General features: G+C 41.2%; 1 protein-coding gene across 1 annotated transcript; it reads left to right on the top strand.

Moving 5' to 3' along the window:
• Positions 1-7,066: 7,066 nt before the first annotated feature.
• On the top strand, positions 7,067-18,971 carry Bap55 (Brahma associated protein 55kD). The gene is made up of 8 exons (XM_073081617.1): positions 7,067-7,358; positions 8,535-8,686; positions 9,637-9,863; positions 10,870-10,987; positions 11,439-11,570; positions 12,779-12,929; positions 14,940-15,140; positions 18,845-18,971. Exons 1-8 carry the CDS (start codon positions 7,157-7,159, stop codon positions 18,946-18,948), a joined length of 1,287 nt encoding a protein of 428 aa, XP_072937718.1. The 5' UTR covers positions 7,067-7,156; the 3' UTR covers positions 18,949-18,971.
• The last annotated feature ends 5,407 nt before the right edge of the window (positions 18,972-24,378 follow it).

Here is a 24,378-nt window from a genome sequence, read left to right as displayed (position 1 = left end):
GTATTTTAGCCATTATTATAAGCGTTTAAACATCACTGATGTATTTTAGCCATCAATAATCATCACTAATGTGATTTAGCCATTGTTAACGGCTTTATTCATTGATATCTTTATATATCATTGATATCTTTATATCATTGATATCATTGATATCTTTTATCAACATCACTGATGGTAAGCGTGATCTTCAAAGGAAGTACAGTTCAGGTGTCAGTAAGAGGCAGTAGAGATAAGGCTTATTTCATATTACTGTAGACCAACAATTGGTTTGATGTTTTAAGAATAAGGTTATTTCGTATTAGCGATTTGCAATGATATTTTAGTAATAAAATCGCTGCGTAATCGCTAGTATGAAATAGCCAATAATAATCATATTTCGTGTCTATTTATCAATACGTATCTTATGTGTAAATATTATATACAAAAGCCTATGTAATCATTATTGTTAATTAAGCTCTTATGCACTGCGGTTTAAATAAATCATTATTTACTTACTACTTACTTACGCGGGCAAACGCCCGCGGCTTCGCCCGCGTTTAAAAGAAAATAATATGACATACTAACATACATAAAAATGAAAATTCGTACCTTCATTGGAATGACAGTGGCGCTATCTGGCGAAAATTGGTCGTACCAACTCTGAAACCTTCATGGGCTCATGGACAACAACTTTGCTAAAGATCATCACTTAATCAAATGAATAGTTTACGATTCTTCCTCATATCGATTGAAATAATCGATTGGTCCAAACGATCGATTCTCCGATTAATCGATCTTAGATCGCCATCCCTAGTTCCCGTGAGATTTCCGGGATAAAAATTGTCCTATGTACTTTATCGGGTCTCAGACTAACATTGTACAAAATTTCATTAAAATCGGTTCAGTGGTTTAGGCGTGAAGACGAGACAAACAGACAGACAGATTTATAATATTACTTTCGGATTTATAATATTAGTAAGGATTTATAATCATACATTCATACTCATAGATGATGAGAAATAGTTTTACTGCACTCTTTTTTTCATGGAAATCTTTAACTCACAATTATTTGAAGAAAAACGCTCCTAAAAACCGCAGTGCGAGGTACTTTTATACAGGAAATCTTAGAATAGAATGGGCGTGGTTTGGTTTCACGAATAAGTATTTGTTATTAATAATGTTTCAATATTATCAGTAATAGATCTTGTGGTAAAAGTATCTCACTTACTACTCCTATTAAGGGTTTGGTAAGGGAGACATACTTTTCCGAGGCCTTCCAGTTTAGTCCTCAGGGGTAGCGGCGCATCTGTGGCCTCAGGTAGGAACCTAATCTTACCTGGGGTTGATTGCAGATGTACATGGGCAGCAGTAGCCACTTACCATCAGGTGGGCTGCATGCTCGTCTGCTACTCCTATATTATAAAAAAAAATGAAGAACGCCATTCTGTTTTATTGTTTCCATCATGGCGTCCAACCGACGCCATTTTAGATTTTAATGAAAATATCAATCGATGTGTATTTATGAAAAATTTGAATGGTATTTAATGTTCAATTACCCTGAGCTTATAACTAAGAAGGATCGATAAATTTTAGTTCCTATTTCTAATTCTTTTAATGATACTTTGCATATGCCTTGAGAATTACAATGACGAAGTGGAAATACCATGCACTCGAGAGAAATGCATTAGCCTTAGCATGAGTTTTTACGTTTAAAAAAAATGACTGTTTTTGTATTTGTTTACGTTTTCCCATACATTTCCAATCAGTTCTGATACAGTCCGCTGGGGGCGCTGATTGGAAATATATGGGCATAAAAGACATTTTTATAGAATATTTAAGTATAAATAACTATTACTACGTAATTTACGTAATAAATAAATAAGTATGTCCAATATTTTAGACACATTTTAGAACGGAGACGTCGCAAAACTTTTACGCAACAATTTCAAGTGTCAAAACTGGTTACACTTTCTTGTTAGGAGTCAATCTATGTATTTTACTGATCTAAGGGTCATTGGATAATTTGACAACTTTTTGAACTAGCGTCATTGTAATTCTAAAAGTAATATATATTTTGTCTCTATCACATTTCATGTTTTAAATAGAGACAGATAATAGAGTGGCATTGCTATACTATTTATTATACCGTCTTCTTCTGTTTATGATGAATACCTCTGCGATGCTTTAAAGGAATCTCATTTTTCAAAGAATTTAATTTTAGTATGTTCCAAACGATTAATTTTAAATTTTATACGTTATTTTCTACTTTTTTTGTGATATTAAATAGTTGGTAAAAGGATGATCTGATCCCTAGTTTTATTTTCAGTTATTAGACTAAGATCGCACTACTGTTTTTAAATGACGCGTTTTGTTTGCATAAAAATGTTTCTTGTATTTCGAACTAAATATCGTTTTCTGTATAGAATATGTAAAGACATCCGTACTACGGTGAACGCCGCTCGATTTTTAATTCAAATTATACATTTCTCTTCGGAAGTATTTTTTTAAAGCTGTCAGAACGCTTATGCATAACAAAACGTTGCGACCTTAGTCCAATTTTGATAATAAACTACTCATTTTTATTTTATTAATAATTAAAACATCTAATATTGTTTACATATTACTAGTATTACATATAGATTATGTAGTGTTCAAATTGTTTCTTGCATAACCTTGGTTTTCGAGATGCAAGAAGCGGTTTCAAGTTCTCATAATGTTTTGTGTAAATGTAGCCGTTTAAATAAGTGTATGTTAGTCATAAGGTTGTCTTTTCTACTTCAAGTTATAGATTTTTATTGCTCAATTAATTTTATTGTAATGGTTAATTTCGCCATGTTGTCATGTAAAATATAAAAGTTTAAATGATTTTAAATCGCCTCAATTTGAAAATTTGTTTTTTATATCATTCTTTAAGTATCCCCTTTTTTAATGAGTTTTAAATCTTCAAATTGATACTTAATGTGATGGCCTCTGTTCCGTAAGACTGATATGGAGATTAACGTTTTCTAATGAATATGAGTAAGTTAATGAGAGAGTGAAAAGTAACTTGTAAGAATATTCCTTACATACGCAACTGTTTACAACGTTGTGCCATGTGCTTTGAATTGGCAATTTGACAATTGGCAATTTGCAAGGTTTTTGAACTTTATGTTGATATTAATAATAACTTAATATTGACTTTTCAATCATGATATTAATCATTACCCTTGGGAAATTCTGAACTCAAAGCATATTTTTAATTTGGGAGGTTTTCTTTTAACATTAAATCAAAATATGATTACTTACTTTCTAATACTTAAGTTACCACTAAAAGTAAAACTGAGATCATAAAAAATATTTTCTATTTCAATTATTATATTTAAATATTTGAATGTTTAATTTCTACGAAATAACTAATTTATTAAAATTGTGTAAAAAGAGCTCGAATTTAATAAGTTCTTTTTTAAAACGATTATAAATGTGTAGTTATCATAGTGTTTTACGTATTGACAGTACACCAGATAGGACTTTCTATGTACCAAAAGGGAATCATAACTAGTTTCGTACTTACAAGTAAGTAGTTGTGTGTGTAAGGATAAATAAGAATAAGGGGTAAGATCAGGGACAGTTCCACAGGATTGATTTCAAAATCAAATTTTACTAAACTTCCCTTAAATTAGAGGGAAACAAAATTGATTGGTTAAGGTTACGCCGTGATGTCATTAAAATACGGATCATAAAACCTTTTTCCCTTGAGTTTTACCTTAATATCCAAAATTGAATGGCGGATATGTTGTGCCAAGTTCATCCTTTAAAGTTGAGTAAGCTTAAAAAGCGTGATTAGAACAGAGAGACTAAAATTCAATTAGAAATTAGACTAAGACTTTGCGGATTTTGGAGTGTAAATAGGGGCTTTAGTGTCAAAAACCTGTTTTGTAAACTTGAAGTTATACTTCTTTTGGCGTTTTAAAATAGATTGGAGTGTAATTTAAGCGACGGAGTTACGCGCATGTAACACATATTTTTACCGTATCCACGTTGCGCGTGATGTAACACATAATTTATTTTCTTTTGTTTTCTTATTTTTGTTTACGGTTTCGTTTTCTGTCTTCTTAGTTTTCTTCTGTTTTCTTAGTGAAAATTTGTTCAGTGCTTAAACATATTTTATTACTGAATTCTATGCTATTCTCAATTTTCTTCCAAACTTTATTACTTTACTCTCGTTTTTAAAACTGTACCTACTCTTATTTGCACCTAACATATTTTTAATTCATTCCAACTTTAAATCCACATTTTAATCCATTCCAACCCTGGAATGAATCACTGTTTAGCGATAAGGCCGATTGTGTTGTAAATTTGTATTTTTCTTTGTTATTTCATTTTATGGGTACAAAATTATTTTTATTAATTATTAATTACGCCAAAGAAGTATAACTTCTCACGTGTGCACATCACACACTTCCTTTTTATCTTAAAAAGACTTAACCTTCCTACGATATCATTTTTACGATATTTTTATTTATTTTAAGTATATTTTATCGCACATATAAACGTATTATTTATGTCTTCTACTCTTTATATACTCTAAATCCTATATTTTAGTTACGTCTTTACCTATACACTTTTGAAATTATATGTAAAATTTTCTTAACCGTATTATTAAATTAGATTAATAAATAATCTTACTAACTTGTATGTACGTAGATGATAGTTAGTGATACAACTGTGTTAATAAATGTTATTACTGAAAAAAGGTTCATATATGTCATATTGAAAGCAATTTTCCTATTACTTGAAGGTAACACCTATTTCTGACTAATAATAGCAGTGTTAAGCCTTGCTGTTTTCTGGTTTGAAGGGTGTGGCAAGAGTCATATTTATTGGAAGCGAACCTATTCCTACAGGGTCTCAACGAATTTTTGACTAACCTCAGATAGCTACTTTCCATCAGTACCCCTACCAGGAGATTTTACGTTTCGACAAATATGACTGTTTTGGTATTTGTTTACGTATTTGCCCATACAAATTCCAATCAGCGCCCCTAGCGGATTGTGTCAGAACTAGGAAATCGTATTGGCCCATACGTAAACAAATACCAAAACAGTCATATTTGTCGAAACGTAAAAACTCCTGGTAAGGGTACAGGTAGCATTTTCATAGTGTGGAATAACCTTACAGGTCTCAGGCTAAAACATTGGTTAGATATAAAATTGCCTAAATGATGTATTTAGATCTCTTTTCTTAGTCTGGGTGTACTAACTAACCTGTATTTTGTGTGTCTACACCCTTGACGAAATCCTAGTGTAAGTTACTGTAAAAAGCATCGCTTCTAAATTACGATATTCTGAGCCATTTTCAGTAATATATTTATTGCCACAGTGCAAATAAACGTGTAGAGAATTATACAAATACCGTAAGAGGTATAATAATTTCATACTGGGTGTTTTACACTAGCGTAAATGTTTTATAAAATGAAACTTGTAATATGTATGCAGCCTTCTTATGGTTCCTATGCTATTTTAACTTGCAACATTTTGGTACTCGCGAAGAATTCGTCGAATAACTTGCCGAACAATGACGAGTGTGTAAACACCGCGCACGAATAGAGACGCATAGACTATTTAATCGCGTTGAAAACTGATACTGCGTACGTACGATTATTTTTAGCGAGTACCAAATACACCCGACTAAGGGATTTACATATTCGTATTACTTTGTGAGTATCTTAATGTTGCATTTACCTTTGAGAAAGATATGACTGTTTTAAAAAAAGATTTTGTGTAATATTTTTTGCAACTAATTTCAATAGCAACTATATGCTAGAAATTGAACTGTTATTTTGCTAAATGCTCAAAAACTACTAATGTAATAACGCACATGTTTCAAATAAGTGTAATAGGTACAAGTTTTTGTGTATTGTGTGTTCTACTATACATTCGCCGATACATTGTTTTTTGTCACTAAATGTACTACAATTTGCATCGCATTGAATTTGTAACAAAATCTAAAATAAATCTAATCTAAATCTAACAGTAGGCGGATGTGTAGACCAATCAGCATATTTTAAATACACGTGTCGATAAATATTAGATATATGTTTTGTGTATATTGGTGTCTGTAGCTATTTTATTGTCAATGACGAAATAAATTGATGTGCTATAATAAAGTATTACATCACATTCATTTGTTTTAATTATAAATCCCATCAAAACAAACAAGATCGTAATAATATCTTTTTAATTTTACAGCCATTGTTCTTATTAGTGATCGAAGCATTTTTAACTTTTTTATTTCTCTGAACACACTCCGGTTCTATTAACATGATTTTGGTTGCTAAGATCAAATAAATATTAAATACATATCATTTGAAAATAATCCTCTCTAATATAGATGCTATTATATTTATTTTTATAAAATAGCGGTTTAGTTAGCGTTTAAAAACACAGTACGGGTTAAACCTAATATCATTCACCTATAATTTTCAACGTTCCTTTATAACTACTTTCATTACCGTCTTACTTGCTATTATTTATCATTAATATTATTAAAATGTAATTACCCATTACTTAATTTATGTGACGGCGCATCCCTAGCGCCATCTATTAAGCTGTGACGAAACAAGATTGTCAGCTGGCAGTCTAGCGGAGCGTCTTGTCGATGGAGCGCCGCCACTATTATTTTAGAGGAGTATAAAAAAGGCGGGAAGAAGGGGGCGCACCACGTCTTAGACGAATCGCTATTGTTTCGCTTAATTTTTCAATTATCTTTGTTTTCTAATACAATTGTTTGTGTGTGTGTTTGTGTATGTGTGTGATGTGTGATATTTTCAATAATTGGGAACTGATCTTGCTAATTTAACGTGCATAACTTTATTGGAATAAATTAACTTTTAGTTTTGTGATCTTGCTTGCAAATAATTTTAATCGCCCAAACACCCACGTAAGCCGCTATGGCCAACCCTGATGTAGGCGGGCAACCGTCTATATATGTATAAACTTTTAAATAAATTATTTATTTTCACGCTACAATTTGGTATAGAATTTGACCGTTATCTGTGCTTACAAGAATCAAAACCACAGACAACAAAGCCAAAGAGAACGAATCAAAGTCAAACTGTCAAACAGAATTGTCATGATGCATTATTGACAAAACATCGAAAACACAATTTATCTTTTATAATTCCTAAATTAACACAAAAATGAGTGGTCCGAACGGCATGTTGTACGGCGGTGATGAGATAGGAGCTCTAGTGTTCGATCCAGGCCACCATTCATTACGAGTTGGTTACGCGCAAGAGGATACCCCGAAAGCCGATATCCCCGCCGTTATTGGTGTTGGACCGGCGACACACATCCCTGACGCGGAGGAGAAGGTTCCTGATGGAAATGTTACGCAGAGTGGTGAGTATTAAGCCTTTACTGCCACATTTAAAGGTGGTAGAACCCTTTGTGGTTCGACTCCGGCAGCACCACCGCCACACCTATTTCTACCTAATAACGGCAGTGTTAGGCGCTGCTGTGTTCCGGTTTGAAGGGTGTGGTAAGGGATACAGACTTTTCCGAAGCGTTCCAGCTTAGTCCTCAGGGGTAGTGGCGCATCTGTGGCCGACCTTAGGTAGGAATATCTAATCCTATCTGGGGTTGATTACAGATGTCCATGGGCGGCAGTAGCCACTTACCATCAGGTGGACTGCATGCTCGTCCGCTACTCCTATATTATAAAAAAAAAAAAAAAACATTACTGGGCACTGGTTTCCTCTCAGAATGGTAAAGATTGGGCCTTACTACCACGCTGGTTAAGTGCGGATTGATAGACTTTACACACCTTGAGATCGTTCTAAAGATCTCCGAGGCGTGTAGGGTTTCTAACGATGTTTTCCTTGACCATCATACAAGTAATATTTATTTTCTAATACGCGCATAACTTCTAGAAATGGGAAAAGTATGTCGGTGATTTAAACGCTAGAATGACAGTGTGAGACGCGGAAAGATTGACTAGTGTGCTAGAACTTTATCACTATGGTGGTATGTGGTCAACTACCTCATCAATGTCTCACTCAGAATGGTTTGTTAGCTAATTCAGAAAGCAGAAACTAAAGCAGAATTGATGGAAATCTGTTATCAACTATACTAAGCAATTATGATCAGTTTGTCTTATAAGATAGAAGTTCTAAATGAGCATGCTGTCCACCTGATGATAAGTGGTCATTCTTGGATGAATGTTGCTCCCCACTGCTGGGCACAGGTCTCCTCTCATAATGAGAAGGATTAGCCCATAGTCCATCATGCTGGCCACACCCTGGCTTTCACATACCTTTGAGATTTTTTTTGATAAATCTCTCGGGTATGCAGTTTCCTCACGATGTTTTCCTTCACTGTTTAAGGAAGTGATAATTAATTTTGTATACGCACATAATTTTGAGATATCAGAGGTGCCTGGGATTTTAACCTTGGACCCCTCGATCGTAAGGCCGAGTTTCTTAACTACTAGGCTATCACAAATGCTGTATGCTTATTTGCTATTTCTATAAAACAAAAAGTCAACAGTAAATTTATAACCACATTAAATCTTTTCAGGTGCGAAAACAGGTGGCGATCTCCGTTACTACATCGACGTTACAGAGATCCACGTGCCCCGACCGCACATGGAAATACAGACGTACATGAAAGATGGGCAAGTGGACAACTGGGATCTGTTTGAGAAGATGCTGGATTACTGCTACTCTAAGGTAACCAATATTGCTAATAGAACAAATATTGTCTCTCTAGTTCTGGGAGCAGAATAGGGTGATGGTATTCCCTGCCTGTCGTAAGAGGCGGCTAAAAGATGGCTTCCGGGGTTGCGGCAAGAGTGGAAGCTTGAATCGTCCAGTAAGCGACCCCTGGTAGGACAGTGGGACGAGTGGCGGCATACTGTCATAAATACTGGACGGTGTGGTAAGCAAGTTTACCTGGGTGGAGCTTGATAGGGCAATGCGCTCAGAGGACTCCAGTTGCGTTTCATTGGAGAGCCCAGAGTCCTCCACACAACGCCGAGGATGGCAGATGGGAAGAATTATGGTTTGATCAGGGAAGTGTATCCCTGCCACAATTGCTTGTAAAATGGAGCAGTTCTGTGTTTTGATATAAGGGGTGTGAATGCCAACTAATTTAAATATATTTTTTTCAGGTGGTTATTTGTGGTTATGGTATTTTGTCGTTGTTTCTACCACTTTTTCAAATGTCAATAAGATCTGATATTTTTAATATTGCAATTGGGAGACATAATTGTAACATAAATCATTTAATTTATGATGCTTTATGACTATTTTCTTCTGTTTTTTATGTATGCAACTGTCATGAAGGCAAAGGCCTTAAGATATCATCATCAACCGATTACTGTCCCACTGCTGGGCTCGGGTCTCCTCCCTGAAAGAAGAATTAGGCCATAGTCCACCGCGCTGGACAAGTGCATATTGGTAGACTTCACATGCCTTTAAAAACTTTTTATGATTTCTCAGGTATACAGGTTTCCTCGCGATATTTTCCTTCACCATTATGCAAGTTTTAATTAATTTCCTCAAGATCATTTATTTATTGTTTAGTGTCAACCAGAATAGTTAGGCAGAACCAATTATAACTGTTTTAATATAATTTTATTCATACATTTTTTCAATTAAAAAAATATTACCATTTTCAGGTAATCCGCTCCCCATCAGAACACCACCCGGCGCTCTTCACAGAGGCAGTATGGACTAGTCGCTCAGCCCGGGAGAAGTTAGCCGAACTCCTCTTCGAGAAGTACCAAGCACCAGCGTTCTTCCTCGTCAAGAATGCGGTGTTAGCTGCCTTTGCGAATGGCAAGTCTACTGCGTTGGTGCTAGATGCTGGGGCTAGCCAGACCTCAGCTGTGCCGGTTATTGATGGGTAAGTTTAGTATAGGGTTTAGAATGCATAGTAGAGTCCGCGCCAAACTTCTAGTCCGCTCTAAAGTTGCACGCAGGTTTAGTCAGCATATACTCAGTAACGTAAGGGCAAACTAAGCTAGGTTTTGGAGAATATATGGTAGAATCCGCGCCAAACTTCTAGTCCGCTCTGAAGTTGTTGAGCGTAGGTTTAGTTAGCATATACTCAGTAACGTAAGGGCAAACTAAGCTAGGATTTGGAGAATATATGGTAGATCCGCGCCAAACTTCTAGTCCGCTCTGAAGTTGTTTCCGTAAAGTAAGGGCAAACTGAGCTATGAACCCGCGGGCGAGAGTATGCAGCGAAGGGTGCAGAGGGGTCCTGCGTTGTCTTAGTCGTGTTAATATCTACAATTTGCTATTGCGACTCGTTTCTATATTCGGAGCGGACTAGCGGCTTAGCGCGGACTATACCACTAAAGTGTATAAAACGTGAAGTAAACTAAAAGTAACTAAAAATAGTTATATCAAATGTATATTTATACACTCGACAAGTAGTAAATGGCATATATATTATTGCCTAATAATAGAAGCGTTAAGCGCTGCAGCGTTCTGTTCTGAAGGGTAAGGTAATCTTTATCATAGGAGGTAGAATCCTTTGCGGTTCGACTCCGGCGGCACCACGGCCACACCTGTTTCTACCTAATAACAGCAGAGTTAGGCGCTGCTGTGTTTTGGTTTGAAGCGTGTGGTAAGGGAGACGTCCTTATCCGATGTGTTTTACGTAGTCTTCAGTGGTAGCGGCGCATCTGTGGCTGATCTCAGATAAGAATATCAAACCTATCTGGAGTTGATTACAGATGTCCATGGCAGTAGCTACTTACCATCAGGTGGACTGCGTGTTCGTCTGCTACTAAAGTTATATATTATAAAGTAAAGTAACATCAGCTGATTGGCCGCTTGTTTGCTATCATAAACACATACATTATCTTTTATCTTTTTAAAGTATCTTTATCTATCTTTTACAGATATGCCCTAGCCAGCGCAGCGGTCAGATCCCCTATCGGTGGCGACCACCTCGCTGCTCAGGCGAAGCATATGCTGAACAGCCTGCATATACAGATGCTACCGGTTTATAGCATACAGGTAATATTTACAGATTTCTTCATTAGTATAAATAAATAAATACATACATAAATACATAAATAAGTACAGTATATAAATAAATTAATACAGCATGCATATACTGATGCTATTGTTGTATACCATACAGGTAATATTCAGATGTCTTTATGGGTTTCCTCACAGGTTTTAGTAATATGGAATAAATTTTAAAAGTGTGTGTGAAAAACCACATCTCATTATAAGAAATAAAGAAAAGTGCTCAAAGGGGTTATGGGGTAAATTTTGATGGAAACTAAATCTGCATAATTCGATATTTAATATAAATTACATACTTATTAACATAATTTCAGAGTCAAATAAGTTTTCAAAGGTTTGTGAAGTCGAGAGGAGGTCCCATGCCCAGCAGTGGGACAGTGATGGGTTGATGATGATGATACTGTGATTAATTATATTTCTATTAACTATCTTTCAGAGTAAAGAGGTGATAAGAGAACGCGAGCGCGCCCGTTACACGTTGAAGACTCTACCCGCCGGTCTCACACATTCGTGGCAGCAATACATGCTCAAAAGACAGTACGAGGACTTCGTACACTGCGTCGCACAGGTTTGTATTATTTGTATGTATGAGTGTATGAGTGTGTATTGTGTGTATGAGAATATGTAAATACATTGAAAGAAAGAAAGAAAGAAAATATTTTATTTAGGAACACACAGTAAATGGTTAATATTGTATGAAAATATGTAAATACATTGAAAGAAAGAAACAAAGAAAATATTTTATGTAGGAAAATTGCAACACAAAGTAAACGGTACTTGGTTGGATGTTAATATTGTATGGAAATATGTAAATAAATTGAAAGAAAGAAAATATTTTATTTAGGAAAATTGCAACACACAGTAAATGATACTTGGTTGGCTGTTAATATTGTATGGAAATATGTAAATACATTGACAGAAAGAAAATATTTTATTTAGGAAAATTGCAACACACAGTAAACGGTACTTGGTTGGATGTTAATATTGTAAGAAAATATGTAAATACATTGAAAGAAAGAAAAGAATATACTTTATTCAATAAAATTGCAACAGCAGTCGCTAGTAGGTAAAATAAATAATTTAATTTCTTTCAATCCTTTACCTTCCTTAGCGTGTTTCTTTTTCTTTTATTAGTTTCCTTCCTTCTATTTGTCTTTTTTTTCTTTCTCTCTTTTTTCTTTTGTTTTAACATTTTTCTCTCTCTCCATTTTTATTATTGTTTTCTCCCTTTATCATCTTAACTTTCTTTCTTAATTTCTTCCTCTCAGTAATTTTGTTTTATTTTAATTTTTTCTTTCTTTTCAATTTCTTTTTTTATAATTTTTCCTTTTTTTAACATCTTTAATCTGTCATTTTTGCTGTCTGTCTGTTGTTTTTTCATCTGACTATTATTTCGTTCTTTGTTAATTCCTTACTCCCCATGTTCTCTTTTCTTTCTTATTTTCATCTTACTTCTTTTGCCTTTCTTTTCCTTTCTTCATTTCTTTATTTTATCTTTTTAAAATGTATTTATTCCTTTTTTTCTCACTTTCTTTTTACTTTCTTCATTTATTTACTTGTACTTTTTAAAATTTCTTTGTTCCTTTTCTCCTTTCTTAATTTCTATCTCTACTTTACGTTCCTTAATTTCTTTCTTTTTTTTCTATTTTTATATCTATATCTCTATCGTATCTTTCCGCAGATATCCGAGTTCCCTCTTAATTTCTATCTGTCCTTTACTTTTCTTATTTTCTTTTTTCTCTATCTCTCTCTATATCTGTCTTATATCTCCCCCAGATATCCGAGTCCCCGTACGACGAGCGCACCGTGGCGGCCGTTCCCGGCGTGCACTACGAGTTCCCGGGGGGCTACCACCAGGACTTCGGCCCCGAGAGGTTCAAGCTCACCGAGTGTCTGTTCGAACAGACGCTGGGGGCTCCGCATCTTGGTTAGTGTTTAGATCTATAGATTTTTCAGTAGGAAAGTATGTAGAACAACTTTTTATGGGCTCGAACACAAAACTGCGATGCGACGCGATGCGAATTCGCAACGCAGAAAATTGCGATGCGAATTGCTGCGATGCGATATTGTGCGGCGTAGCGTCTCTCAGGGTGACCAACAAAAACAACCACTGTGCGATGCGAATCAATTCGCAAGTTCTTGCGATGCGTCGAGGGAGCTCGCAGATTTTTGCGATGCGACGTCGCATCGCAGTTTTGTGTACGAACCCTTAATTAGGACTTGTCAATTTTTTATTACCACGCTTTTATTAACTTGACCTGTATGTATCTAGTAGAAGGTGGTAGAACCCTTTGTGGTTCGACTCCGGCGGCACCACCGCCACATCTATTTCTACTTAATAACAGCAGTGTTACGCGCTGCTGTGTTTTGGTTTGAAGGGTGTGGTAAGGGAGACAGACTTTTCCGAGGCGTTCCAGCTTAGTCCTCAGGGGTAGCGGCGCATCAGTGGCCGACCTCAGGTAGGAATATCTAATACTGAATAATCTGGGTTTGATTACAAATGTCTATGGGCGACAGTAGTCACTTATGATCAGGTGGACTGCATGCTCGTTGCTTATTCTATATTTATTAAAAATTATAAAAAATATATTTACAGATTTTTATGTGGGAATATATATCTTAAAAAAATGTTAGGTCAGGAATTGTTACTTATTCCTTTTCAACAATACGAAACCTCTCATATATTATATACCAAAACAAAAAATAACTAATATAAAAAGAAAACGGTCATCGGGGAATGGTTTGTTGTTTTTCGGGATGTAAACTGACTTTGTCACTCGACGTGTAACAGGACTTTGTCACTCGGCGTATAGTATGACTTTGTTACTCGGGGTGCAGACTGACTTTGTCACTCACGGTGTAGAACGACTTTGTCACTCACGGTGTAGACTGACTTTGTCACTCACGGTGTAGAACGACTTTGTCACTCACGGTGTAGACTGACTTTGTCACTCGACGTGTAACAGAACTTTGTCACCCGGCGTATAGTATAACTTTGTTACTCGGGGTGTAGACTGGCTTTGTCACTCACGGTGTAGACTGACTGTGTCACTCACGGTGTAGACTGGCTTTGTCACTCACGGTGTAGACTGACTTTGTCACCCGGCGTATAGTATGAAACGCGCGGTCCGAATCGTCAACGACCCGGTGATCTCCGATCGGTTAGAACCTTTGAGTTTGCGGAGGGACATAGGTTCCCTCTGTGTGTTCTACCGGCTTTACAATGGCGGGTGTTCCGAGGAACTATTTGACCTGGTGCCTACGTCACCATTCCTCCATCGCACCACTCGCCGAAGGATGAAGTTCCATCCACACCAACTGGACTCGTGGCGGTCCTCCACGGTTCGGTTTGCACGGACGTTCTTGCCGCGGACGTGTAAGATGTGGAATGAACTTCCTCCTGAGGTATTCCCGGAGCGCTATGACATGGGGCTCTTCAAAAAAGGTGCAAAAAGAGCTCTCATACAAAGCCGGCGATGCATTGGCGACTCCTCTGGTGTTGCAAATGTCCATAGGCGGCGTTGACTACTTTCCATCAGGTAGCACGTCTGCCTAATCGTTAGGTTAAACGATAAAAAAAAAAAAAATAAAAATAAAAAAAAAAAAGTATGACTTTGTTACTCGGGGTGTAGACTGGCTTTGTCACTCACGGTGTAGACTGACTGTGTCACTCACGGTGTAGACTGACTTTGTCACTCGTGGTATAGGTTGACTTTTTCGCTCTAGGTTATTACTTTATCCTTTGAAATGTTTAAGAAAATATTGTAACTGACAATTTGTAAGTGCCGCCGTTGGCCTATACAAAATAAATATATTTCATTTCATTTCATTTCATTTCCTCGGTCCGACTAACTTCGCTTCTAGTATATTACTCTATGCTTTTAACCGGTTAGCTGTAATTAGTTACAGCGGTTACATGTCGGTTTCTATGTTCCAGCGTGCGCTGCCGTCGGCGCTTGCGACGCGGACGCCCGTCCGGCGCTGTGGGGCTGCGTGGTCGCGTGCGGAGGAGCCGCGGCCGCTGGCGGCTGGCTGGAGCGGGTCGCCCGGGAGCTGGCCGCGCGGGCTCCCTCCAGCCACCGCATCAAGACCCACGCGCCGCCCGCGCCCGCCGAGCGCCGCTTCGCCGCGTGGATCGGTGAGTGCGCGTGACGTCACGCGGGTGACGTCACACAGTTAGCCCTCCAGCCACCGCATCAAGACCCACGCGCCGCCCGCGCCCGCCGAGCGCCGCTTCGCCGCGTGGATCGGTGAGTGCGCGTGACGTCACGCGGGTGACGTCACACAGTTAGCCCTCCAGCCACCGCATCAAGACCCACGCGCCGCCCGCGCCCGCCGAGCGCCGCTTCGCCGCGTGGATCGGTGAGTGCGCGTGACGTCACGCGGGTGACGTCACACAGTTAGCCCTCCAGCCACCGCATCAAGACCCACGCGCCGCCCGCGCCCGCCGAGCGCCGCTTCGCCGCGTGGATCGGTGAGTGCGCGTGACGTCACGCGGGTGACGTCACACAGTTAGCCCTCCAGCCACCGCATCAAGACCCACGCGCCGCCCGCGCCCGCCGAGCGCCGCTTCGCCGCGTGGATCGGTGAGTGCGCGTGACGTCACGCGGGTGACGTCACACAGTTAGCCCTCCAGCCACCGCATCAAGACCCACGCGCCGCCCGCGCCCGCCGAGCGCCGCTTCGCCGCGTGGATCGGTGAGTGCGCGTGACGTCACGCGGGTGACGTCACACAGTTAGCCCTCCAGCCACCGCATCAAGACCCACGCGCCGCCCGCGCCCGCCGAGCGCCGCTTCGCCGCGTGGATCGGTGAGTGCGCGTGACGTCACGCGGGTGACGTCACACAGTTAGCCCTCCAGCCACCGCATCAAGACCCACGCGCCGCCCGCGCCCGCCGAGCGCCGCTTCGCCGCGTGGATCGGTGAGTGCGCGTGACGTCACGCGGGTGACGTCACACAGTTAGCCCTCCAGCCACCGCATCAAGACCCACGCGCCGCCCGCGCCCGCCGAGCGCCGCTTCGCCGCGTGGATCGGTGAGTGCGCGTGACGTCACGCGGGTGACGTCACACAGTTAGCCCTCCAGCCACCGCATCAAGACCCACGCGCCGCCCGCGCCCGCCGAGCGCCGCTTCGCCGCGTGGATCGGTGAGTGCGCGTGACGTCACGCGGGTGACGTCACACAGTTAGCCCTCCAGCCACCGCATCAAGACCCACGCGCCGCCCGCGCCCGCCGAGCGCCGCTTCGCCGCGTGGATCGGTGAGTGCGCGTGACGTCACGCGGGTGACGTCACACAGTTAGCCCTCCAGCCACCGCATCAAGACCCACGCGCCGCCCGCGCCCGCCGAGCGCCGCTTCGCCGCGTGGATCGGTGAGTGCGCGTGACGTCACGCGGGTGACGTCACACAGTTAGCCCTCCAGCCACCGCATCAAGACCCACGCGCCGCCCGCGCCCGCCGAGCGCCGCTTCGCCGCGTGGATCGGTGAGTGCGCGTGACGTCACGCGGGTGACGTCACACAGTTAGCCCTCCAGCCACCGCATCAAGACCCACGCGCCGCCCGCGCCCGCCGAGCGCCGCTTCGCCGCGTGGATCGGTGAGTGCGCGTGACGTCACGCGGGTGACGTCACACAGTTAGCCCTCCAGCCACCGCATCAAGACCCACGCGCCGCCCGCGCCCGCCGAGCGCCGCTTCGCCGCGTGGATCGGTGAGTGCGCGTGACGTCACGCGGGTGACGTCACACAGTTAGCCCTCCAGCCACCGCATCAAGACCCACGCGCCGCCCGCGCCCGCCGAGCGCCGCTTCGCCGCGTGGATCGGTGAGTGCGCGTGACGTCACGCGGGTGACGTCACACAGTTAGCCCTCCAGCCACCGCATCAAGACCCACGCGCCGCCCGCGCCCGCCGAGCGCCGCTTCGCCGCGTGGATCGGTGAGTGCGCGTGACGTCACGCGGGTGACGTCACACAGTTAGCCCTCCAGCCACCGCATCAAGACCCACGCGCCGCCCGCGCCCGCCGAGCGCCGCTTCGCCGCGTGGATCGGTGAGTGCGCGTGACGTCACGCGGGTGACGTCACACAGTTAGCCCTCCAGCCACCGCATCAAGACCCACGCGCCGCCCGCGCCCGCCGAGCGCCGCTTCGCCGCGTGGATCGGTGAGTGCGCGTGACGTCACGCGGGTGACGTCACACAGTTAGCCCTCCAGCCACCGCATCAAGACCCACGCGCCGCCCGCGCCCGCCGAGCGCCGCTTCGCCGCGTGGATCGGTGAGTGCGCGTGACGTCACGCGGGTGACGTCACACAGTTAGCCCTCCAGCCACCGCATCAAGACCCACGCGCCGCCCGCGCCCGCCGAGCGCCGCTTCGCCGCGTGGATCGGTGAGTGCGCGTGACGTCACGCGGGTGACGTCACACAGTTAGCCCTCCAGCCACCGCATCAAGACCCACGCGCCGCCCGCGCCCGCCGAGCGCCGCTTCGCCGCGTGGATCGGTGAGTGCGCGTGACGTCACGCGGGTGACGTCACACAGTTAGCCCTCCAGCCACCGCATCAAGACCCACGCGCCGCCCGCGCCCGCCGAGCGCCGCTTCGCCGCGTGGATCGGTGAGTGCGCGTGACGTCACGCGGGTGACGTCACACAGTTAGCCCTCCAGCCACCGCATCAAGACCCACGCGCCGCCCGCGCCCGCCGAGCGCCGCTTCGCCGCGTGGATCGGTGAGTGCGCGTGACGTCACGCGGGTGACGTCACACAGTTAGCCCTCCAGCCACCGCATCAAGACCCACGCGCCGCCCGCGCCCGCCGAGCGCCGCTTCGCCGCGTGGATCGGTGAGTGCGCGTGACGTCACGCGGGTGACGTCACACAGTTAGCCCTCCAGCCACCGCATCAAGACCCACGCGCCGCCCGCGCCCGCCGAGCGCCGCTTCGCCGCGTGGATCGGTGAGTGCGCGTGACGTCACGCGGGTGACGTCACACAGTTAGCCCTCCAGCCACCGCATCAAGACCCACGCGCCGCCCGCGCCCGCCGAGCGCCGCTTCGCCGCGTGGATCGGTGAGTGCGCGTGACGTCACGCGGGTGACGTCACACAGTTAGCCCTCCAGCCACCGCATCAAGACCCACGCGCCGCCCGCGCCCGCCGAGCGCCGCTTCGCCGCGTGGATCGGTGAGTGCGCGTGACGTCACGCGGGTGACGTCACACTGCGACGAAACGCGGATGACGTCACAAGGCGGCGTGCGGCCCGCGTGTCTTCCAGAAGCCAGATAACGTAGCGCTAGTGACGTCACGTTGAAGCACACGGCTCGTGCGTGTCGTGAAGACGGGTGACGTCACGCAGCTGGCCGCGCATCGACACGTGGGTGACGTCACGCGATGGTGCGCGACCCGCGTGTCTTCCAAGAGCCTAAGAATGTCACGTGGGTGACGTCACATTGTGGCGCACGGCTAGTGCGTGTCGTGGAGCCTGATAACGTTACACAAGTGACGTCACATTGTGGCGCACGACACGTGCGTGTCCGAGAGCCGGATGACGTCACGCGTGGGCGGAGACGCGATACACGGATCGTTACACGGATGCGGTAATTGTGACGTCACATAACAGCGGCTCATGTAACACCACGTTGTTTCTTGTCACGCAGGAATGGAATTATGGAATAATTTTACGTCATTCTTATGACGTCACGTGACTGAATTCTCCGTAATATAAAACAGTACTTTAAAGTAATAGGCACATCATATTTTAATAGGAATATATTTTCCCACTTCTGTTAGTAAGTAAAACTTCTAACTTTCTAAGTAACGTAAATACACACGTGTTATTATTAATTATGTTAATTTATTTCCAGGTGGATCTATCCTGGCATCGATTGGCTCCTTCCAGCAGATGTGGATATCCTCGCAGGAGTACGGGGAAGGGGGCAAAGGTCAACTCGAGAGGAAGTGTCCCTAGTGTACTGGTTTTTGTTTTGAAGATTTTGTGTCTAGATGAGATAGGGCTTGGAGAATATAGATCGAAATTAAGACTAATAAATGGCTGACTGAAATTACGGTTTCGGTTAAAATAAATTTGAGTTTCGACTGAAAGATCGTTTTCGGCTTTACTATATTTAATGCACTTGATTGTTTTATATAAATAATGAGATTGTTAGTCTTGAAGAGTGGCAACATATGATCGGCTTCAGGTAAAACCTGTTCTATATGGAGCTTTTTTTTTTTAATGTAAGAGTAGCAGACGAGCATGCAGTCCACCTGATGGTAAGTGGCTACTGCCGCCCATGGACATCTGTAATCAACTAGAAATAGGATAAGTCCTACCTGAGGTCGGCCACAGATGCGCCGCTACCCCTGAGGACTAAGCTGGATCGCCTCGGAAGAGTTTGTCTCCCTTATCACACCCTTCACACCGGAACACAGCAGCGCCTAACACTGCTGTTATTAGGTAGAAATAGGTGTGGCGGTGGTACCGTCGGAGTCGAACCGCAAGGCGTTCTACCACCTTAGTTGGTTACAGATGTCCGTACGACAGTTACCATCAGGTGGACTGTATGTTGGCTATTTCAATTTCGTAAATATGGTGAGTACCATTTGATATGGTTACTAAAATTGGAAAAAAAAAATATTTTACTAGCTGACTCGGCAAACGTTGTGTTGCCATATAAATAAGAAAATGTTAAGCGTGAACAACCCTTATCACTTAGGGGTATGAAAAATAGATAGTAGCCGATTCTCAGACCTACTGAATATGCATATGAAATTTGGTGAAAATCGGTAAAGCCGTTTCGGAGGAGTACGGTAACTAACGTGACACGACAATTTTATATATAAGATTTAATGCCCAACAAGTAATCTAGACATACATAATCTTTGTATACCTTATAGTAGCAGTGTAGTGTTGAGTAAGGTCCATTATTAATAATAAAATCAATTTATGCAACATTTAGTTTACCAAAAATCGACATTTGATAATGTCTCTGTACATGAAATTTGCAAATTTAGCAAAATATGGATAGATTGTTTATTGATAACGGGTAAAGATCGTCAATCTATGGATTGACTTTCAAAAGACGATCCACTGCTACTATAAGGCTCTCCTCTAAATATAAGATACTATGTAAAATAAGTGTAATATCAATTAAATATTAAAACTCTTTAATCAACATTTGTTTCTCTAACTCATTACTGTCCCACTGCTGGGCTCCTGTTAAAGAAATGGGTTTGCGCCATATAAAAGATGTTATTAATAATTTATATTTAAACTAGTTTATGCCTGCGGCTTCGTCCGCGTTTAAAAGAAAATAATATAATATACTAACCTACATAAAACTGTAAATTCGTACCTTCAACTTTACTAAAGCACATCACTTAATCAAATACATTGTTTACGATTCAATCCTTACTAATATCGATTAAAATAATCGATGTTTTGAGTCCAAGAGATCGATTCTCCGATTAATCGATCTTAGATCTCCATCCCTAGTTCCCGTGGGATTTCCGGGATAAAAACTATCCTATGTCCTTTCTCGGGTCTCAAACTATCTTTGTACAAAATTTTATAAAAATCGGTTCAGTGGTTTAGGCGTGAAGAAGAGACAACCAGACAGACAGTTACTTTCGGATTTATAATATTAGTAAGGATATAAACGCTGTCTACACTCACAGCCCCACACTAGGATTCCCTGTATCGTGGGTGCCATGGACACACACATAGACAAATACACAAACACCCAGAACCGGAAACCTAAATTCATCATTTAGATGTGTCTGGCCGGGGATCGAACCCAGGACCATCTGCGCGTCAGACCTGTACGGTGACCGCTTGCTTACAAAAGATTGAAATTTAACAATTTCGTCCTACTAAAGATACTTAAATTTCGATCTTCGATATACACATGGATAGATAGATTATCAATAACGGGTTGAAATAAATAAAACTCGTGTAATACTAATAAAGTTTAATTAACATAATACTGTACTAGTCTTACAAATAAATATCAGTTCATAATCAACACATACATTATGCTAGGAACAAACATTATATTACAATTGTAGACCGCGTTAAACTGCTAGTCCGCTCTGAATATAGAAATGAATTGCGTCGGTATAGCAAGTTATATGACTACATCTGCCCGCAACAACTTCAGAGCGGACTAGCAGTTTGGCGCGGACTATACCTTTAAAGGAATTAAGTTATTCTACTTAAATGAGGATTGGCTACTACGCTAAGGGCACAGGACCCCGTGCCCAGGACATTCGATATAAGGGGCCCTTAAAAACCAATACATTCGCTTTACACCAAATAACCATAGATTAGTAAAGATTACTCACTCCTAACAAGAAAATGTACCCAGTTTTGATAATTGAAATAGTTGCGTAAAAAAGTTTTGCCACGTCTCCGTGCTAAAATGTCCCTAAAATATTGAAATACTATATTATGTAAATTACGCAGTATTAGTTATTTATTCGTAAATTTTCTCTAAAAATGTTTTTATTTCAAGAATTCAAAAAAAGAACTTACTAATAAGCCGTTTGGGGCTTCATTCAATTTAAAGGCGGCGAAGTATCTTTACTAATCTATGCAAATAACAAAAAAAAAAAAACACAATAACATGTGTTTTTTTTTTTTTGTGGTTTAGACTTACGTTCAACACGTCTTATTTGAACTGCCGATCATTCACTAAACTATTTATTTATTTAATTAATTAGCTACTTATATAATTAACTAGTTTTAGTTTGACTTTCTAAGTCGGGACTTTTCCTTAACTTACTTTTACCGCCCAGTCCTCGTACCCCCCAATTCGGCTCTTGGGGCCCCGGCACTTAAGCTACTGACGATTTGTTGCTAGTGCGACCGACGAGCGATGTTTGATTTGTTTTTCAAAAAAAATGACATGATTTCAAAAAAAATTTGATTTGTTTTTCAAAAACAGTCCATTGTTTAAGAATCTGTATATAGTCTGATTCATAATTAGGTATCCAAAATGTAAACAAAGGTGTTGACCTATCAAGAAAATATGTGTCAAATGGCAGTTTCTTATTTTTGACAATATTAAATTAATACATCGATAATAAAATAATAATCTAAATAAATTACAATCAATTCACATTTTACAATATTTATATTAACTCAATTTCATTTCAACCGTAATAATAATAAAAAACAAGATTTATGAGAGAAAATTAAATTGTGATAATGGTCACACAATCGGCATCCAAAACATTTTTTGTGCCGCCATTTTTAAGTTTTGAATCAGACTATAGTCTGATTCATAATTAGGTGTCCAAAATGTAAACAAACAAATGTCACTGTCAAAATTAACAAGAAACAAATCAGCTACGAAACTTAAAAATGACGGCACAAGAAATGTTCTGGGTTCCGATTGTGTTACCATTATCACATTTTAATTTTCTTGTTACCTTGTTTTTTATTATTATTACTGTATGGAACGAAATTGAGGTAATATAAATTTTAGAAAATGTGAATTGATCTTAATATTTTTAGATTATTATTTTATTATTGTTGTATTAATTTAATATTGTCAAAAATAAGAAACTACCATTTGAAACGTATTTTCCTGATAGGTCAACACCTTTGTTTACATTTTGGACACCTAATTATGAATCATACTATAGATACATAATCTTAATAGTAGGGATGTGAGCAAAAGAAGATAATTAATTAGTAATCGAATTTCAAAACTGTATTTTCAATTGGCCGGGGGAAAATAAGCGTCAATAGTTCCTGAAATTTTACGACAATAAAACATTGAAATTGATATGATATGAAATTTGCTCGTTCATTATATTCAATTTAATTCAATTCATTTATTTATTGCAGGGTAAGGTGAAATACATTATATATGGAATACATTAGTTTTGTGCTCCTCTCCTAACCCAACGGGTATGCAAATATGTCATAGGTAATAATTCTAATTAAAATTAAATTAAAATAATAATATTGAACTAAAAAGGATAAAAATAATCGATTATTACAATTATTTTATCACTTCCCTACTATATTTCCAGTAGTTAATCTAGCAACAAATCGGTAAAGCTACCAGTTGTTCAAACGACACGATAGGCAATAAGCGGTCAGCCCTACTATCGGGGTGTTTTCCTGTCACGCGGGTACGTCTTACGGATCTGGTCTGTTTCATTACCACTTGTATGTAATGTATCACTAGCACTTCATCATCAACCCATTACTGTCCCACTGCTGGGCACGGGTCTCCTCTCAGAATGAGCAGGATTAGGCCATAGTCCACCGCGCTGGACAAGTGCGTATTGGTAGACTTCACATACTTTTGAACTTTTTTTAGTTTTCTCAGGTTTGCAGATTTCCTCGCATTATTTTCCTTCACCGTTTAAGCAAAATTCTAATACACACATAACTTTGCAAAATCAGAGGTGCTTGCGTGGGATTTGAACTTCGGACCCCACGATCGAGAGGCCGAGTTTCTTAACCACTAGGCTATCACTGCTTATTATTACCACATACATCCTATCATTTCATACATACTTTTCCTTTCATGCATACACACGTTCGAGCGTAAACCCGCGTGACAAGAAAAACATCCTTATGAATTTTAATTTGAACACGATTAATATACATGATTTTGAGAATACCAACATTTTAAGTGGAAGAACCCTATTTGGAATATTACAAAGAATTTAAGGTGGTAGAACCGTCTGTGGTTCGTCTCCGGCGGCACCACCGCCACACCTATTTCTGTTATAACACAGTTTAGCGCTGCTGTGTTCCGGTTTGAAGGGTGTGGTAATGGAGACATACTTTTCCGAGGCGTTGTAGCTTAGTCCTCAGGGGTAGCGGCGCATCTGTGGCCGGCCTCAGGTAGGAATATCTAATCCTATCTGGGGTTGATTACGGATGTCCATGTGCGGCAGTAGCCACTTACCATCAGGTGGACTGCATGCTCGTCTGCTACTACTATATTATAAAAGAAAATGTTAAAAACATTCAATTTTTTCATTCTGGCAGTGTTATTTATGCATGTTTTTATTATACAATACAACATTTCACTATTGGTCTTTTAACCCTATTTATCTAGATAGAAAGATATTTTGGAAATTCCACCCCTAAGGGGGTTGAAATTTTGTTTGAAGTATTGAAGAAAACACTATGAATTTTGTATTTGGCTTTCTACATAGAAACAATACAATATCTATTTTGCCTTCATTGGAAAATTAAATTTTTGGGGAAGCAGAGCCCTAGTATAGTCCGCGTAAAACTAGTCCGCTCTGAATATAGAAATGAATCGCGTCGCCATAGCAAATTGTGTGAGTACACCTGATGCAACAACTTCAGAGCGGACTAGCAGTTTGGCGCTAACTATAATAGGGTACCGTTTTACCAATTTTAATA

The sequence above is a fragment of the Epargyreus clarus genome, unplaced genomic scaffold (assembly GCF_041222505.1).
Source record: "Epargyreus clarus isolate Ecla_fem2 unplaced genomic scaffold, WU_Ecla_fem_2.2 ptg000016l, whole genome shotgun sequence".
Classification (NCBI taxonomy): domain Eukaryota; kingdom Metazoa; phylum Arthropoda; class Insecta; order Lepidoptera; family Hesperiidae; genus Epargyreus; species Epargyreus clarus.
This window is presented reverse-complemented; position numbering and strand designations above follow the sequence as displayed.

Bases quoted from the DNA above. Each gene is read 5' to 3' on its own strand.
- Bap55 (XM_073081617.1), top strand. From the start codon at position 7,157: ATGAGTGGTCCGAACGGCATGTTGTACGGCGGTGATGAGATAGGAGCT. The intron at 8,687-9,636 runs GTAACCAATATT...TACCATTTTCAG, and splicing joins TGGATTACTGCTACTCTAAG to GTAATCCGCTCCCCATCAGA. The intron at 11,571-12,778 runs GTTTGTATTATT...TATCTCCCCCAG, and splicing joins TCGTACACTGCGTCGCACAG to ATATCCGAGTCCCCGTACGA.